This window comes from Urocampus carinirostris, chromosome 6, assembly GCF_059441175.1.
Source record: "Urocampus carinirostris isolate Australia breed hairy pipefish chromosome 6, RoL_Ucar_1.0, whole genome shotgun sequence".
Taxonomy (NCBI): Eukaryota; Metazoa; Chordata; class Actinopteri; order Syngnathiformes; family Syngnathidae; genus Urocampus; species Urocampus carinirostris.
Window position 1 is genome coordinate 41,736,096 of NC_142354.1, and position 15,612 is coordinate 41,751,707.

A 15,612-nucleotide genomic window follows, 5' to 3' on the forward strand; every position below is an offset into this window, starting at 1 on the left:
GTTTTAATCATCACAGTTAATTGGTAATACAAAGCAACTTATCACTTCAGATTTTTCAGTTCATATATTCTTCATGGTTTGCTGTCACGCCACAGTTGTAATGCCTTCTCAAGGTCCAAACCATTATCATCCTCCTCATAGCGTAACCAGGAATATAATTTAGTCCATTTTGGCAGAAAAGTCCTTTTCTTGCTCGGAGTATTATTTTGTTTATTTTCTTTCGTCGAATTGTTCACTTCAACACACGTGTTTTCCTTGCCTCCGCGATCTTCCGAAGAATTTCTCCGCTGTTTTTTCGTGCCGGGATTATTACCGTTGTTATCACTTTCTGCATTGTGTTTCGACTTATTACTGACACTGAAGAAATTACGAATTTTGTGTTGATTTTCACCTTAACCCGACGAAGCACTACAACAATGACGTCATCTCGGAGCGACGTGATTTCGCTTTTCGAGATCGGCGTGCAGACGAAAACTCGAACCGCGAGACCAAAACAACAATGGCGGATCTGCCTGACGAAAACTTTGGAGTGCGGTAAATCTTTGTTAAAATAAAAAAGTAATCGGGTAATAATGACAATTTTGTGTCAAAATCGTTGCGTCCCAGGGACGCATGTTGATTTGACACTATGCGTCCCCAGCAAAAATGATGCGTCTAGGACGCAGGGACGCGGGCAAACCAGAACACTGGTACAGTGTGTCATTTCATCATCTCTCAGCCACCATGACTGTTGAGATCATGGCTAACAAGTCAAGGCCAAGGGTGTGGGAGCGTGTTTGGAAATCAGCTCAGCATGAATAAAAAAATCCTCATTAGGGACATTGTGGGTCTCTGGTGAGTGTGTTATTGTAAACACATCCATCCAGCAGTAATTGGAAGGTCAGAGAAGAAGCCATATGGCCGGTGTAATTTTTCCCATTTAGCGCTTTAAATGTATTCAGGGAAAAAAACCTAATCGTGAATTTGTAGCCAAATCACATTGTTTTTATATTATGTTGCAAACATGCACATCCGAGTGTAATAATTCCAAAACCCTCTAGCAAAATTCATCACCATGATGATTGTCAAAAAAATGGGTGGTACCAGTGCTCTAGCCCCGCAAACGCACACAACTGCGAGGGCATCAAGTGCCCAGAAGGGGCCCCAAAATAAATCAGGGTCATGAAAAAAAGTGTTAAAAGTGTTCATAATAGCGCTAATATGGTTAATACAAAAGCAGCATAAACCAAATTTCCAGAAAAAAGGGGTGAATCTGTTTTGTGTCATGTCGTCATGGCACCCAGCTGGCCCCGCCCCTTGACACCGGCTGAGACGCATTGAATTGATTGCTTGTGGAGTACTTAAACGCTCCTTTTGGGACTGCCCGTTGCCAGACCATTGCTTAACCTTGAGGAAAACCGGTTCATGCCTGTTTGTTCTGAGTAAATGTAATTTTGATTGCCTTTAAATCTGTTTTGTTTTGTCTTTGGTCCGTTTGTGTTGGAGAACTTTTCTTCCCTAAATTAAAGTGACAGATCGTCTACGCATTTGGGTTCCTACTTTCTGCTTCCCGGTCCGTTTCCTGACACTTTGTGCCCCGGCCTATCTCCAGTCTCATGGTGGCCCCCTCCCCGCCCAGTGTTATGTTCGATTATGCCTCATTCGTACCAAAAGTAATTGAAAGTAATCAAGTTAAAGTAACCCTACCCAACCCTGTAGATATATAGATAGATAGATAGATAGATAGATAGATAGATAGATAGATAGATAGATAGATAGATAGATAGATAGATAGATAGATAGATAGATAGATAGATAGATAGATAGATAGATAGATAGATAGATAGATAGATAGATAGATAGATAGATAGATAGATAGATAGATAGATAGATAGATAGATAGATAGATAGATAGACAGACAGGGTTGGGTAGGGTTACTTTAACTGGATTACTTTCAATGACTTTTGGATTACTCCAATACCAAATATGCTAATAAAAGACTAAATAAACTAAATTTGAATAAAACGATGACTCACAACAGGTGGTAAGCTTTCTCTCCTGGCTTTGATCTCTTTGATCTCCAGCAAAACTAACATAAAATGCGACAGAAACAAAATGAAAATAAATCCTAACAGCTTGCCAACATCATTTTTGCCGTTCCGTGTATTCCGTTACTCCCCAAGCCTTTTATTCATATTTAGTTTTAGCATATTTGGTATTGGAGTAATCCAAAAGTAATCGAAAGTAATCCAGTTAAAGTAACCCTACCTAACCCTGCATCAAAGCAGCTCAGTTAAAGCCAGTGTTCATTACTGCACTATAGGAAACACACTGGCCAAAAATGACATCCCTGGCAGAGTTTCTAGGCAAAAAATACTCCTGTCACAAAAGAACAAAAAAGTCATATCACATTTGCCAAAAAAACCTCTCGATGATCTTCAAGACTTTTGGAGAAACATTCGGTCGACTGATAAGTCAAAAATGGAACTTTTCGGAAGGTGTGCAGCCCGTTACAGATGAGTTGGCAATAACTCCTCCACAGCGTTATGACAGACCATTATCGTAAATGTCGGATTTCTGTTATCGCTGCCAAAGGTGGCACAAATTGCTATTTGGTTCTGGGGTAATTACTTTTTCACATAGCGCCAGATAGGTTTTGATTGTTTTTGTGCCTTAATTGTCATGGCCAGCATGGTCGCCGTGGCGACCGGCTGGCCCCGCCCCCCTGGGCACCAGCTGAAGCAGATCGCCTAATTTGCGCGTTTGCTTCTTAAGGGTGGGTTGTGGGTATTGCGGGTGCTGGTTCATTACATTGTCTGTTCTGTTTTGCTCTGTCCTGTTTTGTTTGAGTCGGAGGAAACCTGTGTTTGCACTTTTTGAGTAAAAGCTTGTTTTGTTAGTATTCCTAGTCTAAGTTCCTGTTTGCCTGTTTTTGTTCTGTCCCTGAGAGTTGGACGACTTTTATTTTGCTAAATAAAAGTTCTGATCGTCAACGCAAATGAGTTCTCCCTTCCTGCCCCCTGCCTCCGTTCTGGTCCGGTCTCCTGACATTAATGAATGGAATCAACATTTAAATACTGCATTTTGTATTTCCTTGCGTTGTCTCTAAGTGCTATTAGGTGGTTTGAAGATCTGAAACTTTTGTGAGTGCGAAATATGAAAAAAACGGTGCAGATAATGGTGTCACGACCGGTGCAAGCATGGGACCCAAATGCGTAACGTTTCACACGATGCTTTATTAAGGGATCGGGGAAATCAGGGCGAGCCGGGACAGGAAAACCGAGCTTAGCATTAAAGCATTAAAATTATGTGCAATATTTTTACTTTAGATCAAACCTTCCTGTGTGGAGTTTTCATGTTCTTCCCGTGCGTGCGTGGGTTTCCTCCAGGCACTCTGGTTTCCACCCACATTCCAAAAACATGCATGTCAGGTTAATTGGCCGGTCCGAATTGTCCCTAGGTGTAAATGAGCGAGTGAGTTGTCTGTCTCTGTGTGCCCTGCGACTGGCTGGCCACCAGTTGAGGGTGTCCCTGCCCGAGGACAGCTGCGATGGGCTCCAGGACCCCCGCGACCCTACTGAGGATAAGCAGTGCAGATAATGATGTCACGACCGGTACAAGCATGGGACCCAAATGCGTAACGTTTCACACGATGCTTCATTAAGGGATCGGGGAAATCAGGGCTAGCCGGGACAGGAAAACCGAGCTTCGATCAGGGATCGATACAGGAAACAGAATCAGGATATGGGTAGCCGAGAATGGAGCTTGACATCTATCAAAAGTGCTTGATTGCATGCGCAGAGGTTTGCAGACGGACTGACCAGGAGTGAACGAGAAAGACGTGCTTAAATAGGAGGAGGACTAATTAGGGAACGAGTGGCAGCTGGTGCTGAAAGGGTGAGAGCAGGTGACAAATCATGACAAATAGATGGATATTTTTACTTTATTTTCATTTATTTTATTATGTTTTCAATCTTATTAAGCTGCATCAAACAAAATAAGTTATAGTAACCCGGGTGCTGAAGATACTGAACAATGGCATGATTCTGAAAATACTTTTTCTCTGTATAGTGCATATCATGAGACGATGAGCATATACAAAGGATAGATATTCACACAAAGTTTCTTGATTGTAATTTTCTAGGTAATAAGTGATAAATTGCCACAAGAAGGCTTACATACCGATACATAATGAGGAAACTGTTCATTTGATGGATGCTACTTTAGCTTATTTACTGTAACATTATGCACCGATTGATCTTCCAAGACATGAATATAAGAAACAAACCATGATTGATTTCTCATTAGCTGCACCGCTTATCCTCAGTAGGGTCGCGGGGGTGCTGGAGCCCATCCCAGCAATCATCGGGCAGTGGGCAGGGGACACCCTGAACTGGTTGCCAGCCAATCGCAGGGCACACGGGGACAGACAACTCGCTCGCTCATTCACACCTTGGGACAATTTGGACCGGCCAATCCCCCTGAAATGCATGTCTTTGAAATGTGGGAGGAAACCGAAGTGCCCGGAGAAAACCCACGCACGCACGGGGAGAACATACAAACTCCGCACAGGAAGTCCGGTAGCTGGATTTGAACCCACACAAGAGGTTCCCAAGACCAGAGAACTGTGCCGCACACGCGCTAACCACTGCGCCGCCGTGCTGCCCCAAGTAAAATATCATGCATTGAAAATCAAATAACCACTGTGGATCTTTAAAAGAGTTTTGAATAGGAGCGCTGATCCAGGTATCAGATTTGATACCTGTCATGATTGCCCATTCAAGGCACCTGTGACTGCCCAATTGGCGCCAACAGCCCTGAGAGCTGATTGGCTGAGAAACTCTTTTTAAACCCCCGGCTTCCAAGAGAAAGTCGTCAGATCGTTGCAAACCGATGCTCCCAGCTCGGCAAGCTCTCACTTTCAGACACTTTTCCTGCCCTGTTTTCCTCTGCCTGATACCCGTTGCCGACCTGATTCTGGACTCGATTCTGCCCTGTTCTGCCATCCTGACATCCGACCTGTTTTGCCCCGCTACCTGCCTGAAACCTGTTGCCGACCTTGTTTCCAAACTCGATACCGCCCTTGCTCTCCCGTCCCGGCTAACGACTAGTATTCCTGCAAATCTACGACCATCCTCGCTCGACACGGAAGTGCTACTTCCGCGTTTCCAGATCGGGGGACGCAAGCACTGCTCTCCCTCTTTATCAATAAAACTGAGTAAACAAACGCTACTGGGTCCCGTCTCCGTTTTTGGTTCATGACAATACCGATACCTGCCATTTGCATCGATGATAGCAAAAATGGTTGAGATGTCATTAAAAGTTGAAAGTAGACTTTTTTTTCTATTAAGTATGTGATAACAATGTCCAACTGAGTTCAAAGAGCCTTTATTTTTTTCCCACAAAGCATTTCTGCTTTTTTCTCACTTTTAGCAACGCTGGTATGGAGTGCTCAATACATTAGAAATTTGGAAAGGGGCGTGGAGATGCATTTTATGCTTGTCCTTACGATGTTTTTTGTAAGTGTAGCATGAAAATGGTGAAAGTAAGAAAAGGCCACTTTCAAATACGCCAACCAAAACACTAAAGAAATAATTTTTATTCAAAGTTATTTGTAAAAAGAAAAATAAGTAAAAATATGTGTATTACTATACTTTTATTGTTAAATATATGCTTGAGTCTGTAAAATGTTTGTTTTTTTGGTTTCAAGTCATGTTTATCTGTATATCCTTTCGGTGCATAATAGAGTATTTACGGTATTTGCCATTTTCACATCACGAGTTAATTTTAAAACCAAACTTCGAGATAACCAAGGTATATTGATCACTGTTGTAATATCACCCATAGTGACTCAGTCAAAAATCTTGGTATTATATTTGATCCTAATCTGTCGTTTCAGTCACACGTGAAAGATATTACTAGAATAGCTTTCTACCACCTCCGTAATATTGCGAAGATTCGTTCGATGCAGAGGTTTTAATTCATGGCTTTATTACTTCTCGGCTTGATTACTGTAATGTATTGCTTTCTGGTCTCCCGATTTCTAGCATCAAAAGTTTGCAGCTGGTTCAGAATGCGGCAGCTAGACTTTTGACTAAGACCAAAAAGTTTGAGCACATTACTCCTGTATTGGCCAACTTGCACTGGCTCCCAGTCCACTTAAGATGTGACTTTAAGGTTCTCTTATTAACATATAAATGTTTGCATGGACTTGCACCCTCTTCTCTCTCTGATTTGATTTCCGCCTATGTTCTTGCACGGAGTCTGTGTTCGGAAAATGCCGGTCTACTTGTGACTCCGAGAGCCAAGAAGTCTGCACGCTTGAGAGCGTTCTCCATCCGGGCCCCGGTGCTATGGAATGCCCTGAGATAAGATCTGCAACTTCAATGGAAGTTTTTAAATCAAGGCTTAAGACACACTTCTATTCCAAAGCTTATGATTGAGCCCACCTCATATTCTGTATTGTCCTGTCTTTTTCCGACTGCCTGCCTGATAGTGATACGAAGGAGGACGATTGGAGATGAGTCAGCGGACCAGCGTTTGACCTGAAGCATGTGAACGTCTGCATGGACCACCTGGCAGAGATGGGAAACTGCGTCGTGGCCGTCATAGACTTTCTGGACTAGTCTACAGGCTGGGGGGCGTCGCTGCTGTCATGCACTTTCCGGACAAATCTTCAACATGTTACCTAGTGTTTACTATGTTTGTGTACTGTAATGCTAAATGGAATCCACCCTGGTCATCCTGAAAGGGGGATACCACTTGTGAGGTCCCTTCTCTAGGTTTCTCTTTTTCCTCACGCTGAGGTTTTGAGTTGTTCCTTGCCCGCATGTTGGTTTAAGATCAGGTCATTGTGTCATTGTAATCCTGTGCAGTCCTTTGAGACATTTTTGTGATTAAGGGCTATATAAATAAATTTGCCTGGACTTGACTTGACTGTTTACCAGGGGTCTACAATGGTCTCCAGGGTGCTCCCTAAGGACAGTTGAGGTACCAGTGCTGAGTCATTGTGATTTCCTACAAAAACCTTTTTTTTTGCGGTTGACTGATTCTATTTACCTTTACTTCCTATAAGTAACTGGTAACAACATAGTAACAGCACAGTCATGACTTGATAGAAATGCATATCAAACTCGGTGCCCTTTTATGCTAATCAGTATAAAAAAGTAGCTCTCAGAGGGAAAGAATTTAGGGACCGCTGCTGTATTCTGATGCGTGAAATGTAGCTTCTATTTGAAAGGCAAGAACGGGGAAAACACAATCTATTACCTGCAAAGAAAGGCCAAATCCTCTTTTGGGGGCAAATTGGTTCCAGAATTACATTCCAATACTGCTTCAATCCAAACCGGTCGTCCGAATCAAGCAACCTGTTGATGGTGGATTTTAGAGGAGCTGGTCGGAATTTGGAACATTGCTATTCTCGGCCTCACTCTCTTGGCTTGTGTCATCATTGCAGCCCCAGTCTGATCATTTATGATGCGCCTGCAAGTACGTACATTTCTTAGACATTTCTCGAATAAACTTCCCTTATTTATTTTTCTTGGGCTTTGGGTTGGCGTTTGGACTCTACTTCAAGTAAGCCTTTTCTTTCTTTCACTATTTTCATGCTACACTGAGAAATATAAAATAAAAAATAAATTAAAAAAGAAAACATTCTAGGATGAGCATGACGTCACTCTCTAGCACATACCACCAGCCCCCACTCCTTAAATCTAATGTTTTCCGCCCCAAACCGCTCTGCTGACGTAAGATAAAAGCAGATAGGCTCTTTGAACTCAGTTGGGCATTGTTAACACGTACTTAATCGAGAAAATATTGTGAGGACACTTCAAATGACGTACCCCTGTCGTGTCCAGCATGGTCGCCGTGGTGACCGGCTGGCCCCGCCCCCTGGGTACGGCTGCAGTAGATCAGCTAATTTGCGTGTGTGCTACTTAAGGGTGGGTTGTGGGTTTTGCGGGGGCTGGCTCATTGCATTTTCTGTTTTGCATTTTCTGTCTGCATCTCCCGTTCTGTTTTGCTCTGTCCTGTTTTGTTTGAGTCGGAAGAAACCTGTGTTTGCACGTTTTTAGTTAAAGCCTGTTTGTTCTGTCTTGTCCCTGAGTTTTGGACGACTTTTATTTTACTAAATAAAAGTTTTGATCATCAACGCAATTGAGTTCTCCCTTCCTGCCTCCTGCCTCCGTTCTGGTCCGGTCTCCCTCGTCACAACCCCACCTATAAGGATTGAGATCTTGGGAGTTCTTGTCATATTTTGTCAGACGGAAGTTATTTTTATGTACAATCGGTATCTGTATGTGTAATTGTAGGTAATGAAAACTTAAGCTATAGGTAGCTATAGGTATTGAACTGGGGTGGCTCTGGATCAGGAGGTAAAGCGCTCGTCTTGGGATCAAGAAGTCGCAGGTTCGATTCCCAGCTCCTCCGAGTTATATGTCGAAGTGTCCTTGGGCAAGACACCCGATAGCAGGTAGTTGCATGGCTGACGCTGCTATCGGTTAGTTAGTGTGTAAAAGGGAAAGGTGTGAAGCACATTGTAAAGTGCTTTGGGAGGTCTTTGAGTTCTATCTGCACTCTTCATTTTTATTTTATTTGAATTCATTGATTTTATTATGTTTTATCTGTGGTTTTAATGCATTTTAAAAAACACATTTTACATTTTCATTGTCTTTTAACTGTAATTGTGTGTTTTTAACCTGTCTCTGCCATTTCTGTAAAGCACTTTGAATTGCCTTGTGTATGAATTGTGCTATACAAATAAACTTGCCTTGCCTTGCCTAAATATTCCAAGCGCCGGGGGACTCGAGAAATTTAGCCTCAAAGTTGACCATCCGGCTTGTTTGCTGTACAGCTGTAAAGTTATTGAAGAAACAATTGGAACAAATCGCAAATCCCATTAACATAACATGTTGTCATGGTTTGGTGCCTGCAGTCTCTTTTTTCCCCAAAAGATGCTTTACCCAATTTTTTAGACCCCCTCATTTTTCCTCTCCCTGTCAACCCTGCCTTGCCTTCATTGACTTGAAAAGCGCTATATAAATACAGAACATTTACATTCAAAAATGTAGTATGGAAAATGCCAAGCGCCAAAACACGTGCAAATATTAGGTACTAGACAGTTAAGAATATACCGATGCAAGAGCTGGACTGAAAAAACAGCATTAGCCGTTGTCCACGAAAACAAAGAAAAAATAAATACAGCGGAACCTCGGTTTTCGAACGACTCACAGTTCGAACAAATCGGAGTCCGAACAAAAAATTAGACAAATTCTTGCTTTGTACTTCGAACAAAAATCGGAGTTCGAACGCCGGTACGACGCGGGAGTGCGTACGCCAGGGTGGGATGCTGAGCGGCGTACGGGTGATGAAAATACGTGAAGTCGCAAAACCACGTAAAGTATTTCGCGATACAGCTAAAGCTAACTGTAGTGCAGTGGTACCGTCTAGGGGTGGATGTTTCACATCACATTTTTTTTTACTCCTTTTAATTTTCTCAGGTGCAATTGCACCTCCACTACACTAGAGGACGTCCGAGATTAAACAAATGTGTAGCCAATGGGCCGAGTTAGAGAATTTCGTCGAACTCCACCACCCCGATGAAGCTGCAGCCTCCAGAGTCATCAATGACTTTAACGACACTGTCATCAACCACTTCCGAAAAGTGCTAAAAAGAAGGCAGGAGCAAGTGTCATTGGATATTTTAAGAGAAAAGAACATCCTGTAGCAAAGGGATTTGAACGTGTAAGCACCCCATCGGACCGAAGAGCTCCCCGAAGTTTTCATGAAAGGCGACTCTCCTTCCAAACAATCATTTTCCTTCCTCCTCCATCCCTCTCCACTGTCCACCTGCGCCTTCTGCTGACCACCACAAAGGTGAAAAATCCTATTCATAATTCTTTTCTTTATCCTTTTTTTAATTTTTACACGTTCATGTGAGCGTAATCTTTCATACGGAAGATTACGATAATGCGAACGTACGATTAGCCTGGGTTACCTTTATGTTTACGTTAAACATTCAAGGTAAACATTCAGGGTGTTGGAACGGATTAAAACATTACATTATTTGTAACGGGAAAAATGATTTCGCTGTTCGAACAAATCGCTTTTCGAACAGGGTTCTGGAACGGATTTTGGTCGAGAACCGAGGTTCCACTGTACTTCTTTTTTTTTGGGTTTCCAATTCTGCCTCAAGATCCCGAATTACCAATCCAAAGCATGCGTTGACCCAACTCTGTTACTGGCGCAATTTAACCTAGTGTGTATGTGAGAGAGAGAGATAGAGAAAATATTTCGATCACACTCACGGTGCTAAAATTCCTGGGGCCACACATCTCTCCCTGATATCGACAATACAAGAGCATTTCCTCCAGCTGGTGACCCAACCGATCCAGCAGCTGCCTCATGGACGGTTGCGACTCCTTTGGAGGAGGCAAAAAGTGGTTAAAGTCCAAGATCCGGGAAAGGGGTGACCAGGGCGCCTCAGTGCGCTGAGACGGAGCCGCTAAAGCTTCCCTAGCGGCGGGGGACACCTGCCAATTCCTCCCCAGGAACCCGAGCCACCTCCCGGCGCTGAAGATGTCCGTCTTCTTCATCCGTCTGGGCAGGAGAAGATTCTGGTTGCAGATGGTGACGGCGGGGAAAACCAGGCGCTTGGCGTAGACCATGTGCGCTTTGGTGTAGACTGGTGATGTGAGCAAATAGCGCACGCGGTTGGAGGACCAAAGCAGCAAAAGGGCGACAGCGGCCAAAAACGCCAATAACCAGGCCACCCGACGCGGGTAAGACCCTCCTCCGAAGACGTGCCTCAAGCCGTGCAAGGTGCTGTGTTTGATAAAAAGCTTGCCCGCTTCAGCCAAAGTAGCCGGAGCTTTGGTTTTGGAGTTGCAGTGGCACATATTTTCTTTATTGCGTGTGCGTCAGTCCAAAGAGCTGCAGTCGGTGTGGTCGTGCGCAACCAGCGCTCGAATGCGCGCACACGGGTGGTTAAGAGTTAGACAGAGAAAGAGAGAAAAAGAGAGAAAGGGGGAGAGAAATGGAGCGATAGAAAGAGAGAGAGAGAGAGAGAGAGAGACGTAGCTCGTTCTGGGGAGAACATCTTGTATTCTGCGATTTTTAATAGAAAATGTCGCATGTCCTCTCTGGAATTAATATATATATCTCATCTCATTAGCTACACCGCTTATCCTCAGTAGGGTCGCGGGGGGCTGGAGCCCATCCCAGCCATCTCCGGGCAGTGGGTAGGGGACACCCTGAACTGGTTACCAGCCAATCGCAGGGCACACGGGGACAGACAGCTCATTCGCTCATTCACACCTAGGGACAATTTGGACCGGCCAATTCACCTGAAATGCATGTTTTTGGAACGTGGGAGGTACCGGAGTGTCCGGAGGAAACCCACGCAAGCACGGGGAGAACATGCAAACTCCACACAGGAAGTCTGGAACTGGATTTGAACCCACGGCAGGTTCCCGAGACATGAACTGTGCCGCACAAGCGATAACCACTGCGCTACAAACACGGAAACGGGTCTAAAACAACTATACATATGAGAGTAAATAAAATAATACCAGTGGTATATATATATATACATAGAGAGAGAGAGAGAGAGTGAGAGAGAGAGAGAGAGAGAGAGATCAAAGCCAGGAGAGAAAGCTTACCACGTGTTGTGAGTCATCATTTTATCCATATTTACCGGTAGTTTATTTTATCTTTTATTAGCACATTTGGTATTGGAGTAATCCAAAAGTAATTGAAAGTAATCAAGTTAAAGTAACCCTACCCAACCCTGTCTGTCTATCTATCTATCTATCTATCTATCTATCTATCTATCTATCTATCTATCTATCTATCTATCTATCTATCTATCTATCTATCTATCTATCTATCTATCTATCTATCTAGCTATCTATCTATCTATCTATCTATCTATCTATCTATCTATCTATCTATCTATCTATCTATCTATCTATCTATCTATCTATCTATCTATCTATCTATCTATCTATCTATCTATCTATCTATCTATCTAGCTATCTATCTAGCTAGCTATCTATCTATCTATCTATCTATCTATCTATCTATCTATCTATCTATCTATCTATCTATCTATCTATCTATCTATCTATCTATCTATCTATCTATCTATCTATCTATCTAGCTATCTATCTATCTATCTATCTATCTACAGGGTTGGGTAGGGTTACTTTAACTGGATTACTTTCAGTTACTTTTGGTTTACTCCAATACCAAGTATGCTAATAAAAGACAAAATAAACTAAATGTGAATAAAATGACTAAATTTTGTGCAGGCTTGGGGAGAAACGGAACACACGGAACGGCAAAAATGATGTTGGCAAGCTCTCATCTCATCTCATTAGCTACACTGCTTATCCTCAGTAGGATCGCGGGGGTGCTGGAGCCCATCCCAGCAATCATCGGGCAGTGGGCAGTTGTCAAGCTGTTTGGATTTATTTTCATTTTGTTTCTGTCGCATCAAAGAGAAAGCCAGGAGAGAAAGCTTACCACGTGTTGTGAGTCATCATTTCCAATCAAAGTCATTTTCCAACGTTTTATCAGTTGAAATGGTTTCTTATCGAACTTCTGCATGAAGTTGCTTCAGCTTTATATGGACCAAAATCGGGATGAAATCACTTGACTTTGGAACCCCACAGAGAGATGTGCAATAGTTACATTATATTTCGGAGCCATGTGTACTCATGAAAAGAGCCATATATGGCTCCCGAGCCATAAGTTCCCTACCCCTGCTCCAAATGCAATGATCCATCTTTACTCCTTTGCCAATGTTTTTTCTGACCACTGGTTTACTCTTCCATTAAAGACCTGTCTAGCATAATCATTATAACATGAAATAGTGAGCAGTTAACTATGCTCCATGCTGATTCACTATACACGCAAAAATCTGGTTTGATTCATCCCTCGGTCTAACTACCACGGCTTTAAACGTAACAGTTGCACAGCCCAACAGGCAACTACGCCCACTCGCGCAAACTACACTGACTAATTCAAATGCACCGACTCAAACGCCCACTTGACTCTCTTAGGGGGACTCGCTGAGATCGTAGCAAGTCAAAAAGACAATAATGAGGAATAAAGATTGGAACCTATTTTTATTTCTCTGCGGCCCAGTATGAAATGACCATTCAGGCCGAATTTAAAATGACCCCCAAAATGGATACCGTATTTTCCGCACTATAATGCGCACCTAAAAGTCTTAATTTTTTTCAAAAGCTGACCATGCGCCTTATAATACAGTGCGCCTTATATATGGCTCAATATTAAATTCGCACGGTCTCGCAACTTACGCAACAGCCGCCGACTCGATTTTCCCCCAAACGTGGAGTAGTCCGCGGTGTATGCTGGGATTTATATACCGGCGTTTCATTGGCTAACCAATGCTTCAATCATCATTTGAATCGATCGCTATTGGCTAAAGTTATTCGGAGCCTCGGATTGGCTAGAGGGCCGAAACAAACCCTGCAATTGGCCGAAAAAGATGTGTCAATCATCCGTTAAATCGATCGCTATTGGCTGAAGTTATTCGGAGCCTCGGATACGCTAGAGGGCCAAAAGAAACCCTGCAATTGGCCGAAAAAGATGTGTCAATCATCCGTTACATCGATCGCTATTGGCTGAAGTTATTCGGAGCCTCGGATAGAGGGCCAAAACAAACCCTGCAATTGGCCGAAAAAGATGACTGAATAGCAAGCTTGCTAAACAACGCCATAAAGAAACATGTTTCATTAGTCTGTATTTGTAAATATTTTACTCTCCTGGATTTACTTCACTCACGGTTGTAAGAAGACCATGATTGCATATCATTATTGAACGTGAGAACTTAGGTGAGCTATGCGGCTTTATATTTTCCCGGTATCTTGTTTTAGAACGATCTTGATGTTGCTGTGATGAGTTGAGTGAATTAAACTCTATTCCAAGTGTTTATTGTCATATGCACAGTAAAGTTGCGAGCGAAAAAGAAAATAGAAACTGAGGAATGGTTGGCATTTCTTGAATCCCAAGACTTTAACCTTCCGAATGATATTTGAAACGATGCATTTGACTGAATCATCTGACTGTTTTGTCGATGTTCCCATTGTAGCGCCTTATAATCCGGTGCGCCTTGTCTATGGAAGATAGAGGACCAAAAACTATTTTTTGGGGGTGCGCCGTATAACCTGGTGCGCCCTATAGTGCGGAAAATACGGTACATCTTTTTGAAATGTCAGCAACCATATGGCTGTTTGAATAAACAAACATGCAGGCATTTACAAGTGCATGTTATATTTCTTTTTTTTTTGTTTTGTCTTAGCTAAATAATTGAATTGAATTGGTTTGAAAACGCTCGGAATTACTGCAAAATATCTTTTTAAAGCAAAACATTTGATGATATGATTTGAAAATCTCAAAATGCATAAATCAAACTCAGAAGTTTTTTTTTTCTATAAAATTTGATACATTTTACTTAATAAATTAGAAAGCACATGATAAAAATATCAAGAAAAGAAAGGTTAGTCAGCTATTTGAATGTTGGGGACAAGAGTGGCACTAAATCTAATTAGTATTTTTTTTTACCATGTTATATACAGGGTCACTTTAACTTGATTACTTTCAATTATTTTTGGATTACTCCAATACCAAATATGCTAATAAAAGACAAAAGAAACTGAATATGAAAAAAATGATGACTCACAACACCTGGTAAGCTTTCTCTCCTGGCTTTGATCTCTTTGATCTCCGGCAAAACGAACATAAAATGCGACAGAAACAAAATGAAAATAAATCCAAACAGCTTGCCAACATGGGCAGCACGGCGGCGAAGTGGTTAGCGCTTGTGCGGCACAGTTCATGTCATGGGAATCTGTCCAGCTCCAGACACCTGTGCGGAGTTTGTATGTTCTCCCCGTGCTTGCATAGGTTTCCTCCGGGCACTCCGGTTTCCTGTGCATTTCAGGTGAATTGGCCGGTCCAAATTGTCCCTAGGTGTGAATGAGCGAATGAGTTGTCTGTCCCTGTGTGCCCTGTGATTGGCTGGCAACCAGTTCAGGGTGTCCCCTGCCCACTGCCCAGAGATGGCTGGGATGGGCTCCAGCCCCCCCGCGACCCTACTGAGGATAAGCGGTACGGCTAATGAGATGAGATGAGCTTGCCAACATCATTTTTGCCGTTCTATGTGTCCTGTTACTCCCCAAGCCTGCACATCATTCATTTTATTCATATTTGGTTTCTTTTGTGTTTATTAGCATATTTGGTATTGGAGTAATCCAAAAGTAATTGAAAGTAATCCAGTTAAAGTAACCCTACCCAACCCTGGTTATATATATTATCATTAAACTTTGAACACTTTTGTTTGGCTGGCGGGGTGAAAAGCCTGGGAGGCAGCATTATTAGCTTATAAATTATTAGCTATTTCCACTGAACAAGCCCCTGGGGCACAATATATAGTACATTTTTATATGATGCATTAATGTTTAAAATGTTATACTACGTCAGTTAAATTTGTCGTTTTATTAGAAAAGAGCACCGTGTTTGATTTATTACGTTCCCGCCACCTAGCAATGTAGAATACGAGAGAATACGACAATTGTAATATTCTGGCTACGTAGCATCCACGCCAG

At 42.5% G+C, this 15,612-nt stretch overlaps 1 protein-coding gene across 2 annotated transcripts in view; it reads right to left on the minus strand.

The window, feature by feature from the left end:
• The window catches only part of LOC148364830 (acid-sensing ion channel 1), a 425,191-nt gene that overhangs the window by 109,766 nt on the left and 299,813 nt on the right, over positions 1–15,612 (minus strand). Inside the window, exon 1 of one of the 2 annotated variants that reach the window (XM_088339027.1) lies at positions 10,285–10,963. The exons of the other annotated variant lie outside the window; for it this stretch is intronic. Within the exon in view, the coding sequence (XP_088195153.1) occupies positions 10,285–10,875 (591 nt within the window). The 5' untranslated portion in view covers positions 10,876–10,963. Of the gene's footprint in view, positions 1–10,284; positions 10,964–15,612 lie in introns of those variants that run through there. 2 annotated transcript variants of the gene reach the window in all.